This window comes from Terrapene carolina, unplaced genomic scaffold, assembly GCF_002925995.2.
Source record: "Terrapene carolina triunguis isolate 2854851 unplaced genomic scaffold, T_m_triunguis-2.0 Scaffold131, whole genome shotgun sequence".
NCBI classification, from domain to species: domain Eukaryota; kingdom Metazoa; phylum Chordata; order Testudines; family Emydidae; genus Terrapene; species Terrapene triunguis.
The window spans coordinates 8332822-8348205 of NW_020664482.1; the positions used below are offsets into that span (position 1 = coordinate 8332822).

The 15384-nt window shown below is 43.6% G+C and overlaps 1 protein-coding gene across 1 annotated transcript; it reads left to right on the forward strand.

Annotated features, from left to right (window-relative positions):
- Positions 1-9986: 9986 nt before the first annotated feature.
- On the forward strand, positions 9987-12933 carry SLITRK2 (SLIT and NTRK like family member 2). Its single transcript, XM_024206112.3, has one exon. It carries the CDS (start codon positions 10072-10074, stop codon positions 12646-12648), a length of 2577 nt encoding a protein of 858 aa, XP_024061880.2. The 5' UTR covers positions 9987-10071; the 3' UTR covers positions 12649-12933.
- Positions 12934-15384: the final 2451 nt, after the last annotated feature.

Genomic DNA, 15384 nt, shown 5'->3' on the forward strand with positions numbered 1-15384 from the left:
GAAAATAAAACTGCAACACTGTTTGCAGAAATGCCAGCCATTCTAATACTCACATAAGCATCCTGTGTTTTCATGGATTCGTTACATTGTATTACCGAGGCTGTGTCCTGGGCTGCCTACACCTGGAAAAGGAAAACTCTTCAGATAACCAATTAACATTCATAACAAGTTTTTAAAGCAGTGCATGGTGCCGTCTCCAAACATAGGTGTCTTGTCAGCATTTCCATTATAAATCTCATTGCAAGAGGGGTGGTAACATATCGGCTGTCTCAAACTGCATCAGGTAAAACCCTGACATGCAAGTTGTCCATCTAGTTGTACTTTTTTTTGTTTAATATAAAAACAAAGTCGCATTTTCTCCATTTAAGATCCAGCCAAAGGGGAAAAAAAAGGTCAAATTCTCAGCATATCATTGTAAACTATTTGAGGCAGAGACTATCTCTGTGTTCTGTTTGTATAATGCCCAGCATGATGGGGGCCTGGCCCATGACTGAACTTCCTAGGTGTTCCTGCAGTACAAGAATAAATAACTCTAATATCAAAAATCAACAACAAAATGAACAAAATTAACACCAAACATTTGTTGTTAATTACAATCGGATTGTTCCTGAAGTTAACTTTGGGCCAAATTTTGCCACTTCTATTCCTGTGTAGTAGACCATTCAAACTATTCACAGAATAAGGTATTATTCAATGAGCGTATGGGTGGCAAATTAGGCCCCATGGCACGCTGATGATGTAAATGTATTTTAAAAAGATTGTTACATTGGTAAAACAGCTAATTAATATAAGCACACAGCAAGCTTTCATAATGTAGGTGAGGATGAAGAAGCATATAAAGTGCTGTGACTCTTGCATTTGAGATCACTAGGTATCTTCCCCCTAGAGGCATAAAGGTCCCAGGTCATTCTGGTGAAACTCTATTGATGTCACCAGTGATAAATCTGATCCCAATTGGCTTCTACTTGAATAGCTAGAAAGACCAGATGTCAATCAGCATAGTAGCTTGGAAGCAAAGACATTTTGAGGGAAATTAAAAACATTCAGTTTTTTTGTCTAATTTTCTGGATTCCCCTTGCTGGTTTCCAAAGATGAATGTATTCTATTTTCCTTCTCTCATCCTGGCTTCTCTCGCTGCTTGATCGTGAAGTCATAATCTTGGGTTTATGACATCAAAGTCTCCTTCAGTGATGCATCTGCAGAGGGGGAAATGTTGAAAAGTAGAAAGGGAAGATGAAATATGAGAGGATGGGGAGTCATTTAAACACAAATGCCCTTGATAGATGGTATGAAATGCCAAAGGCATCATGGGATACATATATATATTATAGACCAGGGCAGAGACCATGGATGATATCCTGGGCCTACTGAAGTCTATAGGAGTTTAGCCATTGACTTCAATGGTGCCAGGCTTTCCCCCCCCATCTTTATATGTGTTTGTCCAGTTCCCAGCACAACGGGGCCTCTGGGTGCTACTTCCATACAAATATATATATATATGAATTTTTTTCACCATTTTCCATTGAGTTCTTCACACACTATCAATGCAACTGCCATTCTGATAAGCTTTAAGTGCCTCATCCATTTTCTTTTTGCTACTCTGAATTATACATCCTCAGATGTCAAACTCTGTATCTGCAGCAGCCTGACCTCTATAAAGAGAAATATTGTAGGGTATTCTTTAGCTAGGTTATATTGTTCAACAGCAGCAGGGTTTGTCCTAAAGGAGGCTGCAGCTTAAACTGAAAGACAGCACAAAATATTTTTCTCCAGTCGGGAGAAGGGGAAAATCCTTATGTGGTCTCAGAGATGGTTTTTCTGTCCAGTGGAAACCGGAACAGAAATGAGCCCTTCCTGAAAGTTACTGATTTTTTTTCTTGTTTAGCTGTTACTGCGCCCCCTTTTCAGAGAGATATTGCTCGCCTTTTCAGCATAGCTTCCTCATTACTACTGATTCTAGGTGGCCTCTTGATCAGCACTGTGTTTGACGGTTACTGCTACCGAAAAGCTCCACATAAACTAGCAACACCTTTATGCCCATAAATAATTTTACACAGGGATGAGTAGTCCCACTGACTTCACGCATGTGTTTGAAGAAACAGAGCCTTAGAAATAGCCTTAGAAATAATGATGAGAGTCTGATTTGAAACCACAACATTCCCAAATTGCAGAGCTAAAATTTGATGCTCCCTATTTAACCCATCCCATTGTGACTTGATATTGCAGGGGATTACTAACACAGTAGTTGTTATAGAAAGGGGCAAATATTTTAAAATAAATAAAACCACAACCCGGCAAATATTTGCTCAAGTTAACAATATTGAATTTGCTTTGGCCTTTTGCACCCCTTTTTCTGTTTGCTTTCTACAAATATCGTTGTGAGTGAGTTTAATTGAATACATCTGCATGTGTTGGAAATATCAGCGTGGGTCGTTTCTACAGGCCAGGGTAAGACTTATGCTAGGCTAACTGACTTTGGCCTAGTCTTTGCTTGACATGAGTGTTGCTCCATGTGGACTTGCTTAAATGATGCGTATAGCTATGTAGGATAAATGTGACGTTTTCTACTGTGTTGGAGGACACAGATAAGGGAGTTAATCATACCCTCTTAATACACAAAATATAATGCCAAAAAGTCCCTATAATTAGGAAAAGCAGGAAAATCCCTATATGGAGTATGGTGACATGATGAAATGAAAATAGCATGGACAACAAAAGGTATGTAAACTGAAGCCTGTGCAGGCATATTGTACAAATTATGATGGTCAGATAATGTTGAAAGGTATAAATATGCTAGAGTGGAAAGGCATAGTCAGAAACTTGTAGGAGATATCCATCATGACCAGTCTACGCCCCAGGAGAAGGCAACTGATCAATATTTTTTCTATACATCTGTCATTCATTGTTTTTTATAGCAATTGCAAACACAAGACCATGCTTTTGGTTCAAATAAAGGTTTGAATTAATGAATCTGAGTGTGTGGTAATCCTCACCCAGCACATGGACATATTGAATTGTAAATGAATAGTCAATTATATTTGCAGAAAGCACATTCTGAATTTGCATGTCCAAGTACTCATGCTGGAAACCTTAATCTGGGTAATTTTTGTACTAACTGTGGTGCAAAAGCAGTAACACATGACCTTTGTGTGTACTGAGAACTAAATGACAGCACTCACATTTGGCATATTGAATACAAATGCTCACAGTGAAGTGCTGAAAAAAAATCCACAGGCCATGATTATTCATAGAAATTATCTGGTGAGTAATTTCAATTAAATAAATTCAAGAAAACAAGACAAAGAGGCTAACTTAGCAGAATACATTATTTACTATGAATTAGTCACTCCAAGTGAAATTCACCTCTGTGCAGAAAGCCAGCACAAAGACTAAAGTCCACTGAAGTCCCACTTAAGCTGTGTTTTGAGGACTTAATTGGGAACTTTGGTGGTGTATAATTGTTGGGCTGGCTCTCTGTACAGGGTGAATTTCACCCTTTGCTCTTGTTGTTTCACATACCATTCTATATGTGCCATTGGGACTTGAATCCTAATTGTGGTTTTTTCAGCATTACTGCCATACAAATAATAAGGAACCATATTTAACTATGGTGTTTACTGTATAATAAAGCAAAAGAACCCTATTAAAAGAAATCAATAAGTAGTTGCATTAGCTGTTTAATCGTTACCCTCTCACTATGAAAGGAACAATAAATCCATTGATGGTGTATCATGAGAATATCTGTCATTAGAAAAACCAATCCTGCTGTCCCTATCAGGGTAAAACTCCCATTTAAGGGATTCAGCAAAGCAGATACTTAACCTATTTAACTCAATGAGACTTTAAGTTAAGCGTTTGTTTAAAGAAATAATCCCAAACCCATTGAAGTCTGTTGGATTCTTTCCATTGACTTCAATGGTCTTTGTATCAGGCCTAAGTGTTTTGCTGAATGTGGATGGACATATGAACTTGCATACATTTAAGCACATGTACTGAATTGGGTCTCACATCAACGGGTGGGGATGGAGGAGTTTTTTCAAAGTAAAGATTGAAGGGTCTGAGCTCAAGCTAAGGAAATATGCGTTGGTAATAACATGGTACAGAATGTATCAATATACCCAGTGCATTAGCAGACTGAAGAGTTGTTATTTCCCCGCCCCCCCCCCCCCAAGTGCTTGTATATCCAGTTTCACATTGAATCAGATTTTGTTGTTATAACTCAGAAAAAATACGATTTTTGTTTTTTTAAAAATCAGGATTCCACAAAAATGATGCAAATCAATGGTGATGATGAGAGTGACCTCTTCAGGTCTAGAGAGGAGAGAGTAGCCATTAAAACAATGTAAATTCCTGGTTAAGATTTCAGTTCCTGCAGGAGCCTGGAGCTGGGAATAGGAATTGATGGCAGGATTGTTTTAAGATGTATCATTGAGTTATTTTGTTTATATAGTAAATCAGGGGTTGGCAACCTTTCAGAAGTGGTGTGCCGAGTCTTCATTTATTCACTCTGATTTAAGGTTTCGCGTGCCAGTCATACATTTTAACGTTTTTAGAAGGTCTCTTTCTATAAGTCTATAATATAGAACTAAACTATTGTTGTATGTAAAGTAAATAAAGTTTTTAAAATGTTTAAGAAGTTTCATTTAAAATTAAATTAAAATGCAGAGCCCCCCGGACCGGTGGCCAGGACCGGCAGTGTGAAAATCAGCTCGCGTGCCGCCTTCGGCATGTGTGCCGTAGGTTGCCTACCCCTGTAGTAAATGGTCATGAAATTTTAATAAACACAATCCCAATATAACACAGAGATTTTAGGGTGTTGGGGAGGGCAGGGGAACTGAATTAAATAAATGCACTCACAGGGCTTAAGAAATGTATTCTAGTCCATGGCCTTGTCAGTTAAACATTTCAGCCTATTGGGCAAACTCCAGCTGCCCACATCGCAGGTAGCCACTGGGCTGTGTGGTAAGTTGTCCAGCACCTCAGCTGAGATGTCTGATAGCTGCTTTGTTGGCTCTTTGCTGGAGGCAGCATCTCTGCCTCTCTCAGGTGCACACACTCCCCGGTTTGCTGCTGAGCATAAGTTGAGAGGAAGAAAAGAAATCAAGGCACAGCAGGTCGTGGGCAGAGTTTGCTAGTTCTCTCCCCTCTGTGTCCTTCACATTGACTCTTGCATTCCCATCCCTTTTCCTCCGTTCCCCAAAGGAAGCTGGTACAGCAGGAACCTCCTCTTTCTCCTTCGCCTTTACAATATGCTTTTTATTGCTGCTGGCTGAGATAAAGCCTTGTACTACATGTCACAATTATTTTGCCTGTTTACTGCTAAATGCAGTAACTGTTTATTTTCTTAATAATCACTGTTAGTAAAGAATAAAAATATCTCACAGTATAACAATGACTCCACACACACACACACACACACACACACTCACAGAGTGACAATGACTCAAGCCGTCCACCCACCCACGCATATCTAGGAAAATATACACAGGCAGAGTAAGAATGACTCTGGGAGCACACACAGAGAGGTAATGAAGTCTATGAGCTTATCTCAGGACCCAAAGAACTAGCACCATTTGGGGACAGAAGTAGTGTGAAAAATGGCCACTTTCCCTCATTTAGACTTAGTGGATTGGTTTGTGTCCGTGAGATGATTACAGTCCTCAGATTATGTAGCTCAAGGAGAGATGGGCTGGAATACCAAGAGCTACTGAAATAGATGTTAAAACTTCAGCTACAAGGGGAATGCAAGGATGCAAATGCTTTGCAGTTATCATTTCACTACTCAAGTCTTAACCTCTTGTTTAACTAACAGGACAGTGAAGCAATCTGAGGACTGTAATCATTTCCTATCATTTGTATGACAAATGCATACAGACCACCTAGCTATTCCAGAACACCTTCACCTTCAGGCAATGGTTTCCAACTGATGAGTTAAAAGTAGCTATTGCTCACCTAACAGAAATTCAACTGAGTTTCTACCTTTCTAGAGATTTCCCATTCTCGTCTTGCATCTCACACCACAGGACCTTAGAGAAGGTCTCTCTCTTTTTTTCATTCCTCATTTACTGGATGATGAGATTTTTGCCAGATATTTTTACCACCTGTATATGGAAAGGTGTTTGACCCTCGCCAACTTTTCCTCCTTCAGAAAATCTGATATTATGACTGAAGAAAGTATCCCCCAATCCATGTTTCTACAGAGTTAGAAAATCTGCTCTTCAATATCCACACGCATGAAGGGGCAGACAGTATGGTTAGCGGAGTTCTGTAAGGGTATTGATCTGTGCAGCACTTTGTGTCCCTTTGTGTTTTATTCAATTCTTTTTAATAGCTAAGGGATACCAAGCAGGCTCTAAGACCATGCGGAGCCTACATCTGCTGTAGCATATTTAACCTGCATGAAGTGCTCTCACACTATTTGAAGCTCTTTAGGCTTGGATCAAGCAAGTCCTTCAATTCATGCCTATCCTTCTACACTCGAAAAGTACCTACATGGAGAACAGAAATTCAATAACAGAGGATACGTCAATATAGCAGATAAAGATATAAAAAGATCCTATAGCTTGAAACTGAAGCTAGACCAATTTAAACTTGAAATAAGGTGCAATTTTTTAACAGTGAAGGTAATTAACCATTGGAATAACTTACCAAGGTAGATTCTCCATCACACAAAATTGTTAAATCAAGACTGAATGTTTTTTTTTCTAAAAGATGTGCTCTACTTCCAACAGGAATTAATTCAGGGAAGTCCTATTGCTTGTGTTAGGCAGGAGGTCAGACTAGATGATCACAAATGACCTTATCTATGAGTCTTTTCCTCCAAGTGTGTGTGTGTGGGGGGGAAGTGAGGGGAACAACAAAAATTGTCTGGAAAGCAAGCATTTCTGGGCAGAAACCAGCATCTCCCTAAACCACTACTACAGCCTCTCTGCCTGTTGACTCCTTTGACAACCCAGAATATAAGCATAAATTGAAGTTGGTTGAAGGCCACCATCAGATTGAGGCTCCAACACAATCCTAATGCCTGGAATTGATCTGGATTTAATTAAATGAAGTCAATGGGGAGCAAAACAGGCAGAAAAGCAAATGCTTTTATCATGTACTTGTTAAGTAAAGGGATTATAAAACATTTATGGTGTACGGAGAAAATCATAACTTTGCTCCTAAATAAAATCAGTTTTGTATTTTCAAAATCCCTTTTAGTTCTCCTACTACCATGATCATTGTACATCTGTACTTGTAGTGTAATGGCATCAGCATCTTCTCTGTGTTTATTACTCCTGCCATTCCCTGACATGCTGTTCCTTCCGTCCCACATACAGCTGGCAATTATTGCTGAGATGTGCAGTGCGTGAATATCCCTTCCACAGACATCGTTAGCAACGGACATAAATGCACCTTGGTTCTACAGAACACATATGCAAGCACAGCATATACAGTCCCACAAAGCAAGTCCAGGACAGGACACTTTAACACCAGTACACACGACATGTCAAAATAATTCATGCACAAGAATACACATGCATACATTAAGGCCATCAGAAAGAAATGCAGTGGACTTACTGTTGCCTTCTGCTTTTGCAGTCTGTTGGAGAGAGTTGTGCATTTCTCAAGAGAGTGTTAAGGATGTTACAGTGTTGTGTATAGGTGTGGTGCATGGAAGGAGGCCAGAAGCGGGTGGGTGGATGCCTGTGTGTGCAGGCACTGGCACTCCAAAGTATTCCCCCAGGGGAAAATTGGGTCCTGCATATCTTTAGCCCCCAAATCTCCAAATTGTATCATCAAAATAGAGAACAATCTAAACACGCCTACTGCAAAAAAAAAAAAAATTATCCAGAACAGGAGCACTACAAAAACCTGGACCCAGCATATGGATTCTTCTGAATCCAGCCAAATTTTGCCCTCAAATTCTAATGTCTAAAGAGAAAACAAGCAAAAAACGGCGGCAAAAAAATCTGGACGCTGATGCATCCCACTGCAAAACTCTGGATCCAGTACATGGAGCTTGGCAAATTTTGGCCCCACGCTGTACTGTATGTGTGGGGGGGGGGGGGGGGGGGGGGGGGGGGAAATGTAACAGCTCCTAGGGCACACAAAAATTCAGACCCTGTTGTGGGCTGGAGCAGCAGCACTGCAAAAATGTGACTCCAACACCTGGATCATTTTTTTCGGGCCCCCCTCCCCATTTTTTAAAATAACTCAATAGAGAATAAGTGCAGCTGCTCAGATTGCAATGCAAAGCCAGTGCATCCCTGCTCAGCACCATCTCAGAGACATCTATCCAGCGCTGGAAGCCTAATGGATCTTACCTTTTTTTGGCCCCCAAGTCCCCATCAGAATAGACAGCACATGTGGCTTTCCCTAAAATCCGAGCTCCCACCCAACCTGGTTAAATAGCAACACAACCTCATATAGCAGGCACCTAGGTCTTGCCAGGTCCAGCAAATTTCTGGCCAGAAAATCTCTACATTTAACTTCATAAATAGAGATCCTCCGGTTTAAAACTCTGGTGATACAACATCTTGGCACAGGAGCAGTGGAAAACAATCATCACGAATGAGCTTGTCCTTTTTTCGCCCCCCAGATAGACCCCCAAAGTTTTACCTTCTCAATAGACAGCAAGTTCAGCCCTCCTTTGACATCAGATTAAACTGTCTCCAATGCATTGTGCTTAAGTGAAGCCACTGGGAGCCAGCTCTGACATCTCGTTCTTTCCAGATGCAGCCAAATCTCATGCCGCACCACTGGCAGTTTGGCAGCCCCGCTAGTCTAGCCGGGGTGAATGATCACATTATATTGTTGTTTGAGCCTGGTCAGCCCTTGACTGACTATTCCAAGCGACGTAAGGGATTTAGAACCACCTCTTCCAGTCACTGGACCCCCCGTGGAGGGGGAAGCGTGCGTGTTTAGATCCCTTAGGCGGCTTTGGAACTCTCCCTGCGCTGGATTCGAAGGTAGGCGCTAGGGGGGTTTTTTGGGGGGGAGAGTCGGGGCCAAAATTTGGCTGGATCCGGATGCCAGCTCCGGGTTTTTTGCAGAACCCTCTGCTCCAGCCGCCAGATTTTGGTGTGCAGCCGAAGCAGTTGGACGCCTCTTCTATTTGGAGCGTGCGACTGAGGGGGGAGAGTGTGGGGGTGTGTGTGTGTGTGGGGGGGGAGGATCGGGGCCAAACCCCGCCAGGATCCAGGTGAAGCCGGCTTTTGCCTTCCCTCCCCCCGGCTGCTGGGGGGCCACGCTGCCGGGCGGCGAGCTCGGCGAGCCTGCAGCGGAGCGGGCTTGGGGTCCCCGAAAGAAGAGGCTGGCGGGGAGGGGGAGGGGGGGACGTGCCTCCCCCGGCAGCCCCATCCCCGGGCGTGACGTCAGCCCCGGCTCCGTCCAAGGGCAGCCTGCAAAAGCCTCGGGATTCAAACTGCTCGGCGCAGCGGCTGCAGCCGGGGCAGCGCGAGCGGCTCCCGGGGCAGCGCCTCCCCCTGCCCGGCCCGCGGGGCGAAAGTTCCATGCGGAGCGGGTGCCGCCGCCGCCGCCTCTTGCTGCCGGGACCGGAGCGCGGCGCGGGGCGGCTGGTCTCCCCGGCGGCCGGCGGGATGCGGAGCGCGTGGGTCGGGGCGCGGGCGGGGAGCCGGGTGCGTTCCTGATGCGTGAGTACCGCGGCGGGGAGCGGGGCCGGGGCGCCCCGCTGGCGCTGCCCGGCCGGAGTCGGGGCAGGAGGAGCCGCCTGGGAGTGGGGCAGCTCCGGGCTGAGCAGAGGCAGGGGGATCTGCTGTGGGGGTCCCTGCCGCTGGTGGGGGGCCACTGAGTGCGGGGGGGGGGGGGGGGCCCCACTGGGGGGGGGGGGGTCCGCTCACCGGGGGGGGGGCGGGGGGGGCGTAGGAGGGCGGCCGGGGGGGGGGGCAGGGGGAGCTGCCCCCCCGGGGCCAGTGGAAGGACGGGTGGGGGGGGGGAGCTTTTGCCCTGCTCTGCCTTGTTGCTCCCCCCTTTCCTGGCCTCCTTAATTGGGGTTCTCCTTCCCCCTCCCCACCTGCTTGCAGGTTTGACTGTAGGTACCGGAGCTGGGACCCAGGGCGCCTAAAGATGCTGAAGGGGGTCTGGTTGCTCAGTGTGTTGACAGTGGCTGGGATCTCGCCCACGACGGAGAGCCGCAAGCCCGCCAAAGACATTTGCAGCCGGAGTCGCTGCCCCTGCGAGGAGAAGGAGAACGTGCTGAACATCAACTGCGAAAACAAAGGCTTCACCACCGTCAGCCTGCTGCAGCCGCCCCCCTCCAAGATCTACCAGCTCTTCCTCAGCGGCAACGCCCTCACCCGCCTGCACCCCAATGAGTTCGTCAACTATTCCAACGCCGTGACCCTGCACCTGGGCAACAACGACATGCAGGAGATCCGCACCGGGGCCTTCAGTGGCCTGCGGACCCTCAAGAGACTGCACCTCAACAATAACAGGCTGGAGGTGCTACGGGAGGACACCTTCCTGGGCCTGGAGAGCCTGGAATACCTGCAGGCCGATTACAACTACATCAGCGCCATCGAAGCCGGGGCCTTCAGCCAGCTCAACAAGCTGAAAGTGCTCATCCTCAACGACAACCTCCTGCTGTCCCTGCCCAGCAACGTCTTCCGCTTCGTCCTGCTCACCCACCTGGACCTGAGGGGGAACAGGCTGAAGATGTTGCCGTTCGCCGGCGTCCTGGAGCACATTGGTGGGATCATGGAGATCCAGCTGGAGGAGAACCCTTGGAACTGCACCTGTGACCTGCTCCCCCTCAAAGCCTGGCTGGACACCATCACCGTCTTTGTCGGGGAGATCGTCTGCGAGACGCCCTTCCGGCTGCATGGGAAGGACGTGACCCAGCTCACCCGGCAAGACCTCTGCCCTCGGAAAAGTTCCAGTGACTCTCACCAGAGGGAAAAGCACCCTTCCCACTCAGACACGCACATCCAGAGGCTCTCACCCACGGCCAACCCTGCCATCAGCCCCACCAGAGCCCCAAAAGCCAGCCGGCCACCCAAAACGAGGAACCGTCCAACGCCTCGGGTCACAGTGTCAAAAGACAGGCAAATTTTCGGACCTATCATGGTTTACCAGACCAAGTCCCCCGTGCCCATCACCTGCCCAAGTGGCTGTGTCTGCACTTCGCAAAGCTCTGACAATGGTCTAAATGTGAACTGCCAAGAGAAAAAGATCAGTAACATCTCAGATCTCCACCCCAAACCCACCAGTCCAAAGAAACTTTACCTTACAAGTAACTATCTACAGGTTGTTTATAAAACCGATCTCCTTGAATACAGCTCTCTGGATTTGTTACATTTAGGAAACAACAGGATTGCAGTGATACAGGAAGGTGCCTTTACAAACCTCACCAGTTTACGCAGACTTTATCTCAATGGCAATTACCTTGAAATTCTGTACCCTTCTATGTTCAATGGACTGCAGAGCTTGCAGTATCTCTACTTAGAGTATAATGTCATTAAGGAAATCCTGCCACGCACCTTCGATGCTCTGAGTAACCTTCATCTATTATTTCTGAACAACAACTTGCTGAGGTCTTTGCCTGATAATGTGTTTGGTGGTACTTCCCTCACGAGGCTCAATCTGAGGAACAACCACTTCTCACACTTGCCTGTGAGAGGAGTCCTCGACCAGCTCTCGGCTTTAATTCAGATAGACCTCCAAGAAAATCCTTGGGATTGCACGTGTGACATAATGGGGCTCAGGAACTGGATAGAGCATGTCACTGAGCAGAACAATCAGCAGTCAAGTCCCCCTGTAGTTATCAATGAAGTCATATGCGAGTCTCCAGCTAAGCACTCAGGAGAACATCTGAAATTCCTGAGCAAAGAGGCCATCTGTCCAGAGAACCCTAACTTGTCAGATTCTACTCTCTTCTCTATGAGTCATAACACAGACACACCACAGTCCCTCAGCGTCTCGCCCAGCTCCTACCCAGAAATACACACAGAAGTTCCACTGTCTGTCTTAATTTTAGGCTTGCTGGTTGTGTTTATCTTGTCTGTCTGTTTTGGGGCAGGCTTGTTTGTCTTTGTTCTGAAACGCCGAAAGGGAGTGCCAAGCGTGCCCAACAGCGCAAACAACTTAGACATAAGTTCATTTCAGCTGCAGTATGGGTCTTACAACATGGAGAGCCATGATAAAACTGAAGGGCATGTTTATAACTACATCCCCCCTCCTGTCGGGCAGATGTGCCAAAACCCAATCTACATGCAGAAGGAAGGGGATCCAGTTGCGTACTACAGGAATCTCCATGAGTTTAGCTATAGCAATCTTGACCACAAAAAGGAAGACTCAGCCAGCCTTGCATTTACAATCAGTGCCGCTGAATTGCTGGAAAAGCAGTCCTCGCCAAGGGAACCAGAGCTGCTGTATCAAAACATTGCAGAGAGGGTCAAGGAACTCCCCAGTGGAGGGGTTGTTCATTATAACTTTTGCACCTTACCCAAAAGGCAGTTTGCTCCTTCCTATGAATCCAGACGCCAAAACCAGGACAGGATAAATAAGACTGTTTTGTATGGAACTCCCAGGAAATATTTTGCAGAACAGTCTAAACCCGAGCATCCTTTGCTGCAAGGAAAGCTACAAACAGAACCAGACTACCTCGAAGTTCTGGAAAAACAAACTGCAATTAGTCAGCTGTGAGGGTGGATTGAAGGGAGGAGGAGGCATTTTAAAAGGGTCTTAAAGTCAAACTTGATTGATTCAGAACTCAATACCAATGTGATTTGTCACATTCTCAAAATTTCCACTTTTTAAATTCTGAAAATAAGCAAACACAACCCCCTTATACTATGCTGGAGGTATGGTGTTGCTTTTGCAAAGGTTCCTTTAAGTTATTTCTACATCTTTCTTCTTTTTCCCTTCCCCTTAGAAACTGTCTCTGCAAATGAATGTTTCGACAATAGATTTTTGCATAATTCTCTCTCTTTTTTTTTTTTTGTTTGGGAGGGAGGGGGGCTGTTTTGTGCCTTTTTTTTTTTTAATTTAAAATGGAAAGGTAATGTATTATGTAGAAGATCTCCAAAGATCTTTTTCCTGGACTATAACTTTTTTTTGTAAATAATAATATACAATACTGCTGTTTCAATTACAAGTATAGCCACTGGGCATCACTTTCTTGTGTTAAAGTGCCTTTGCACTTTAAGTACATTATTACTTAATTGTTGCTCTTAGCTTTGATAAATTGAACCTATTTTAATGTGTTGTATTTTTGAAATTAAAAAAAATGTACAATAGATCTATATGTCAGCTGCATTAAATCAAACAATCTTGCTTGATTTACAGGAAACCAGACCTTCTTTAAGGGAATGTAGTTCTAGGACTTTAAAGATTGAACTGTAAATTATTTGTTCCCCCCCCCCCCCTTTGGGTTTGGTTTAAGTGATTCATTGAAATCCACTAAGAGGATTTAGCAATGGACTAGAGGTAATCAGCTGCCTCAGATGGAAGTAACAGTTCATTAATAAAAGACATTTAACATGACATCATAGTGAACTGAACAATTAATGTCCCTTCTTAATTCATTACACTGCAGCTCTAACACAGCCAATAATGTTCAGTGGTTCAAGATTATTTTCATACTTAATAAAACATTATTCTACTTGTAATATATATTTTCTGCATTAAATTAGATATTTTTATACATTTAACAACAGAGTTTATTTTTCTAACTTCTTAATTGAAATTACCAGTTTGTTTTCTTGCCAGGTGTAGTACTTTTAAAATAAGCATGAACACCAGCAGGGGCCGCCACACAACCTCATTAAACACACAGCCATACCTGTAAATGAATAAACAAACTCGCAGAGAAATTTCAGAAGTGAGATTAGAACCTGGGTCCCCTCAGTCTGCTAGAGATTGATGGATACATCCTACTAACTTTCAGCAACGTGAACTATTTCATGTTTTCCCTATCTAAATAGAAAGTAACAATGCAACAATCCTAACCTAGCTGATAAATAACTCCTTCTAAGTACAGTAGTTTAAATTTTTAGAGGGCTTTATCAACTACCTTTTAATCTCAATATGGGTTTTCATAAGAACATCAGTAAACATAGTCAATATGTTTTCTGTTCTGCCTTTGACTTGGGCTTGTGTTACTTGAATCTTTTTACCTTAACATCTTAAATGTACATTTCTTTCCTTCCTGGAGAATATTGAAAACATTTTAATTAACAAGTGAGATACACAAACTTTATAGAGCCTTAGTAGCCTGTAAATAATTTTTAGATTCAAACGTTGTGTGATTTCAACAAACAGCCCTTATTTACAACAAAAAGTTTTGTTTTGTCTATTGTAAATCCTTATGCAACTGGGATGGTGATCTGCATATAAAGTAGGCCAGGCTTTTCAATTCCTTATTAAAGCAATTGATGGGGTCTGAAAGAAGCACACTGTTTCCTTTTCATAAATAGGTTGCTCCGCATAATAATCCTTTATTATCATGCAGAGATTGAAGTGGACTCTGCTGACTGATTTTTAAAGCTTTACTATAACTAATGATATATTATCTGCAACTTTGAGGAATTTTAAGCAATAGAATTTTGGTTATCAATGACTACAATCTGTATTATTTTAATCAGGACTTTTGCCAGCAGGAAGTAGCTTTATATTTAAGAAGTGAACAAGGTTTGCATGTATAGGGTCAAATGTATGGGTCATTCTGCAAACTGTTTTCTAGTGAGTTATGTGACATATGAGTACATTAATATGCTAACATGTCAATTGTTTATCTTTAGAGGCCGTAACTTCTATTGCTGCTCATTAGATCAGGTTTAAAACTGAAGTGCTGCTGTGAACCACTGAAGAATCAGTCTTCAAAATGGTCTCATTTCAAGAAGGAGGAGAAATATTATCATATTAGTTGAAGTTGGAATATTTGCCTGGAATAGCATCCATCTTTGGGTGAGGTACTTATTTGAGAGCTTCCAATAGTGTCATTTTAGATCTGTGACACAGGATACAACTAAATGTATTTATTGCTGAGAAAACTAGGAAAATCAGGTGTAGGGATTACTTAAAGTGACGGTTTTGTGACGAGGTTTGCTGCAGTAACTCTTTCTAAATTCCCTTTTAGTACTGTTTGCAAAGACTAGCACTGTTCTGTATCTGTAGTACTTTAGTAAATAGTCTTCCTCCCTCCCCCAAACAGAGCAGAACCAGTGCTAAATTTCCTTGTCTTCTGCAAAGTTGGGTTTTCAGTTCTGTACTGTTTAAGAATAGCATGGTAGCACTCAGATTATGAATTCTTTTAGTAGCTATTTATGGTTCAATTTTTATGTTTGTTTTGCTTCCCTGAGTTTTGCACATGGTTCGCCTTGATGGCAAAGAGAGATTTTTCAGGTATTGTTTTTCTTCACATTTTTTTGTTAGATCTAT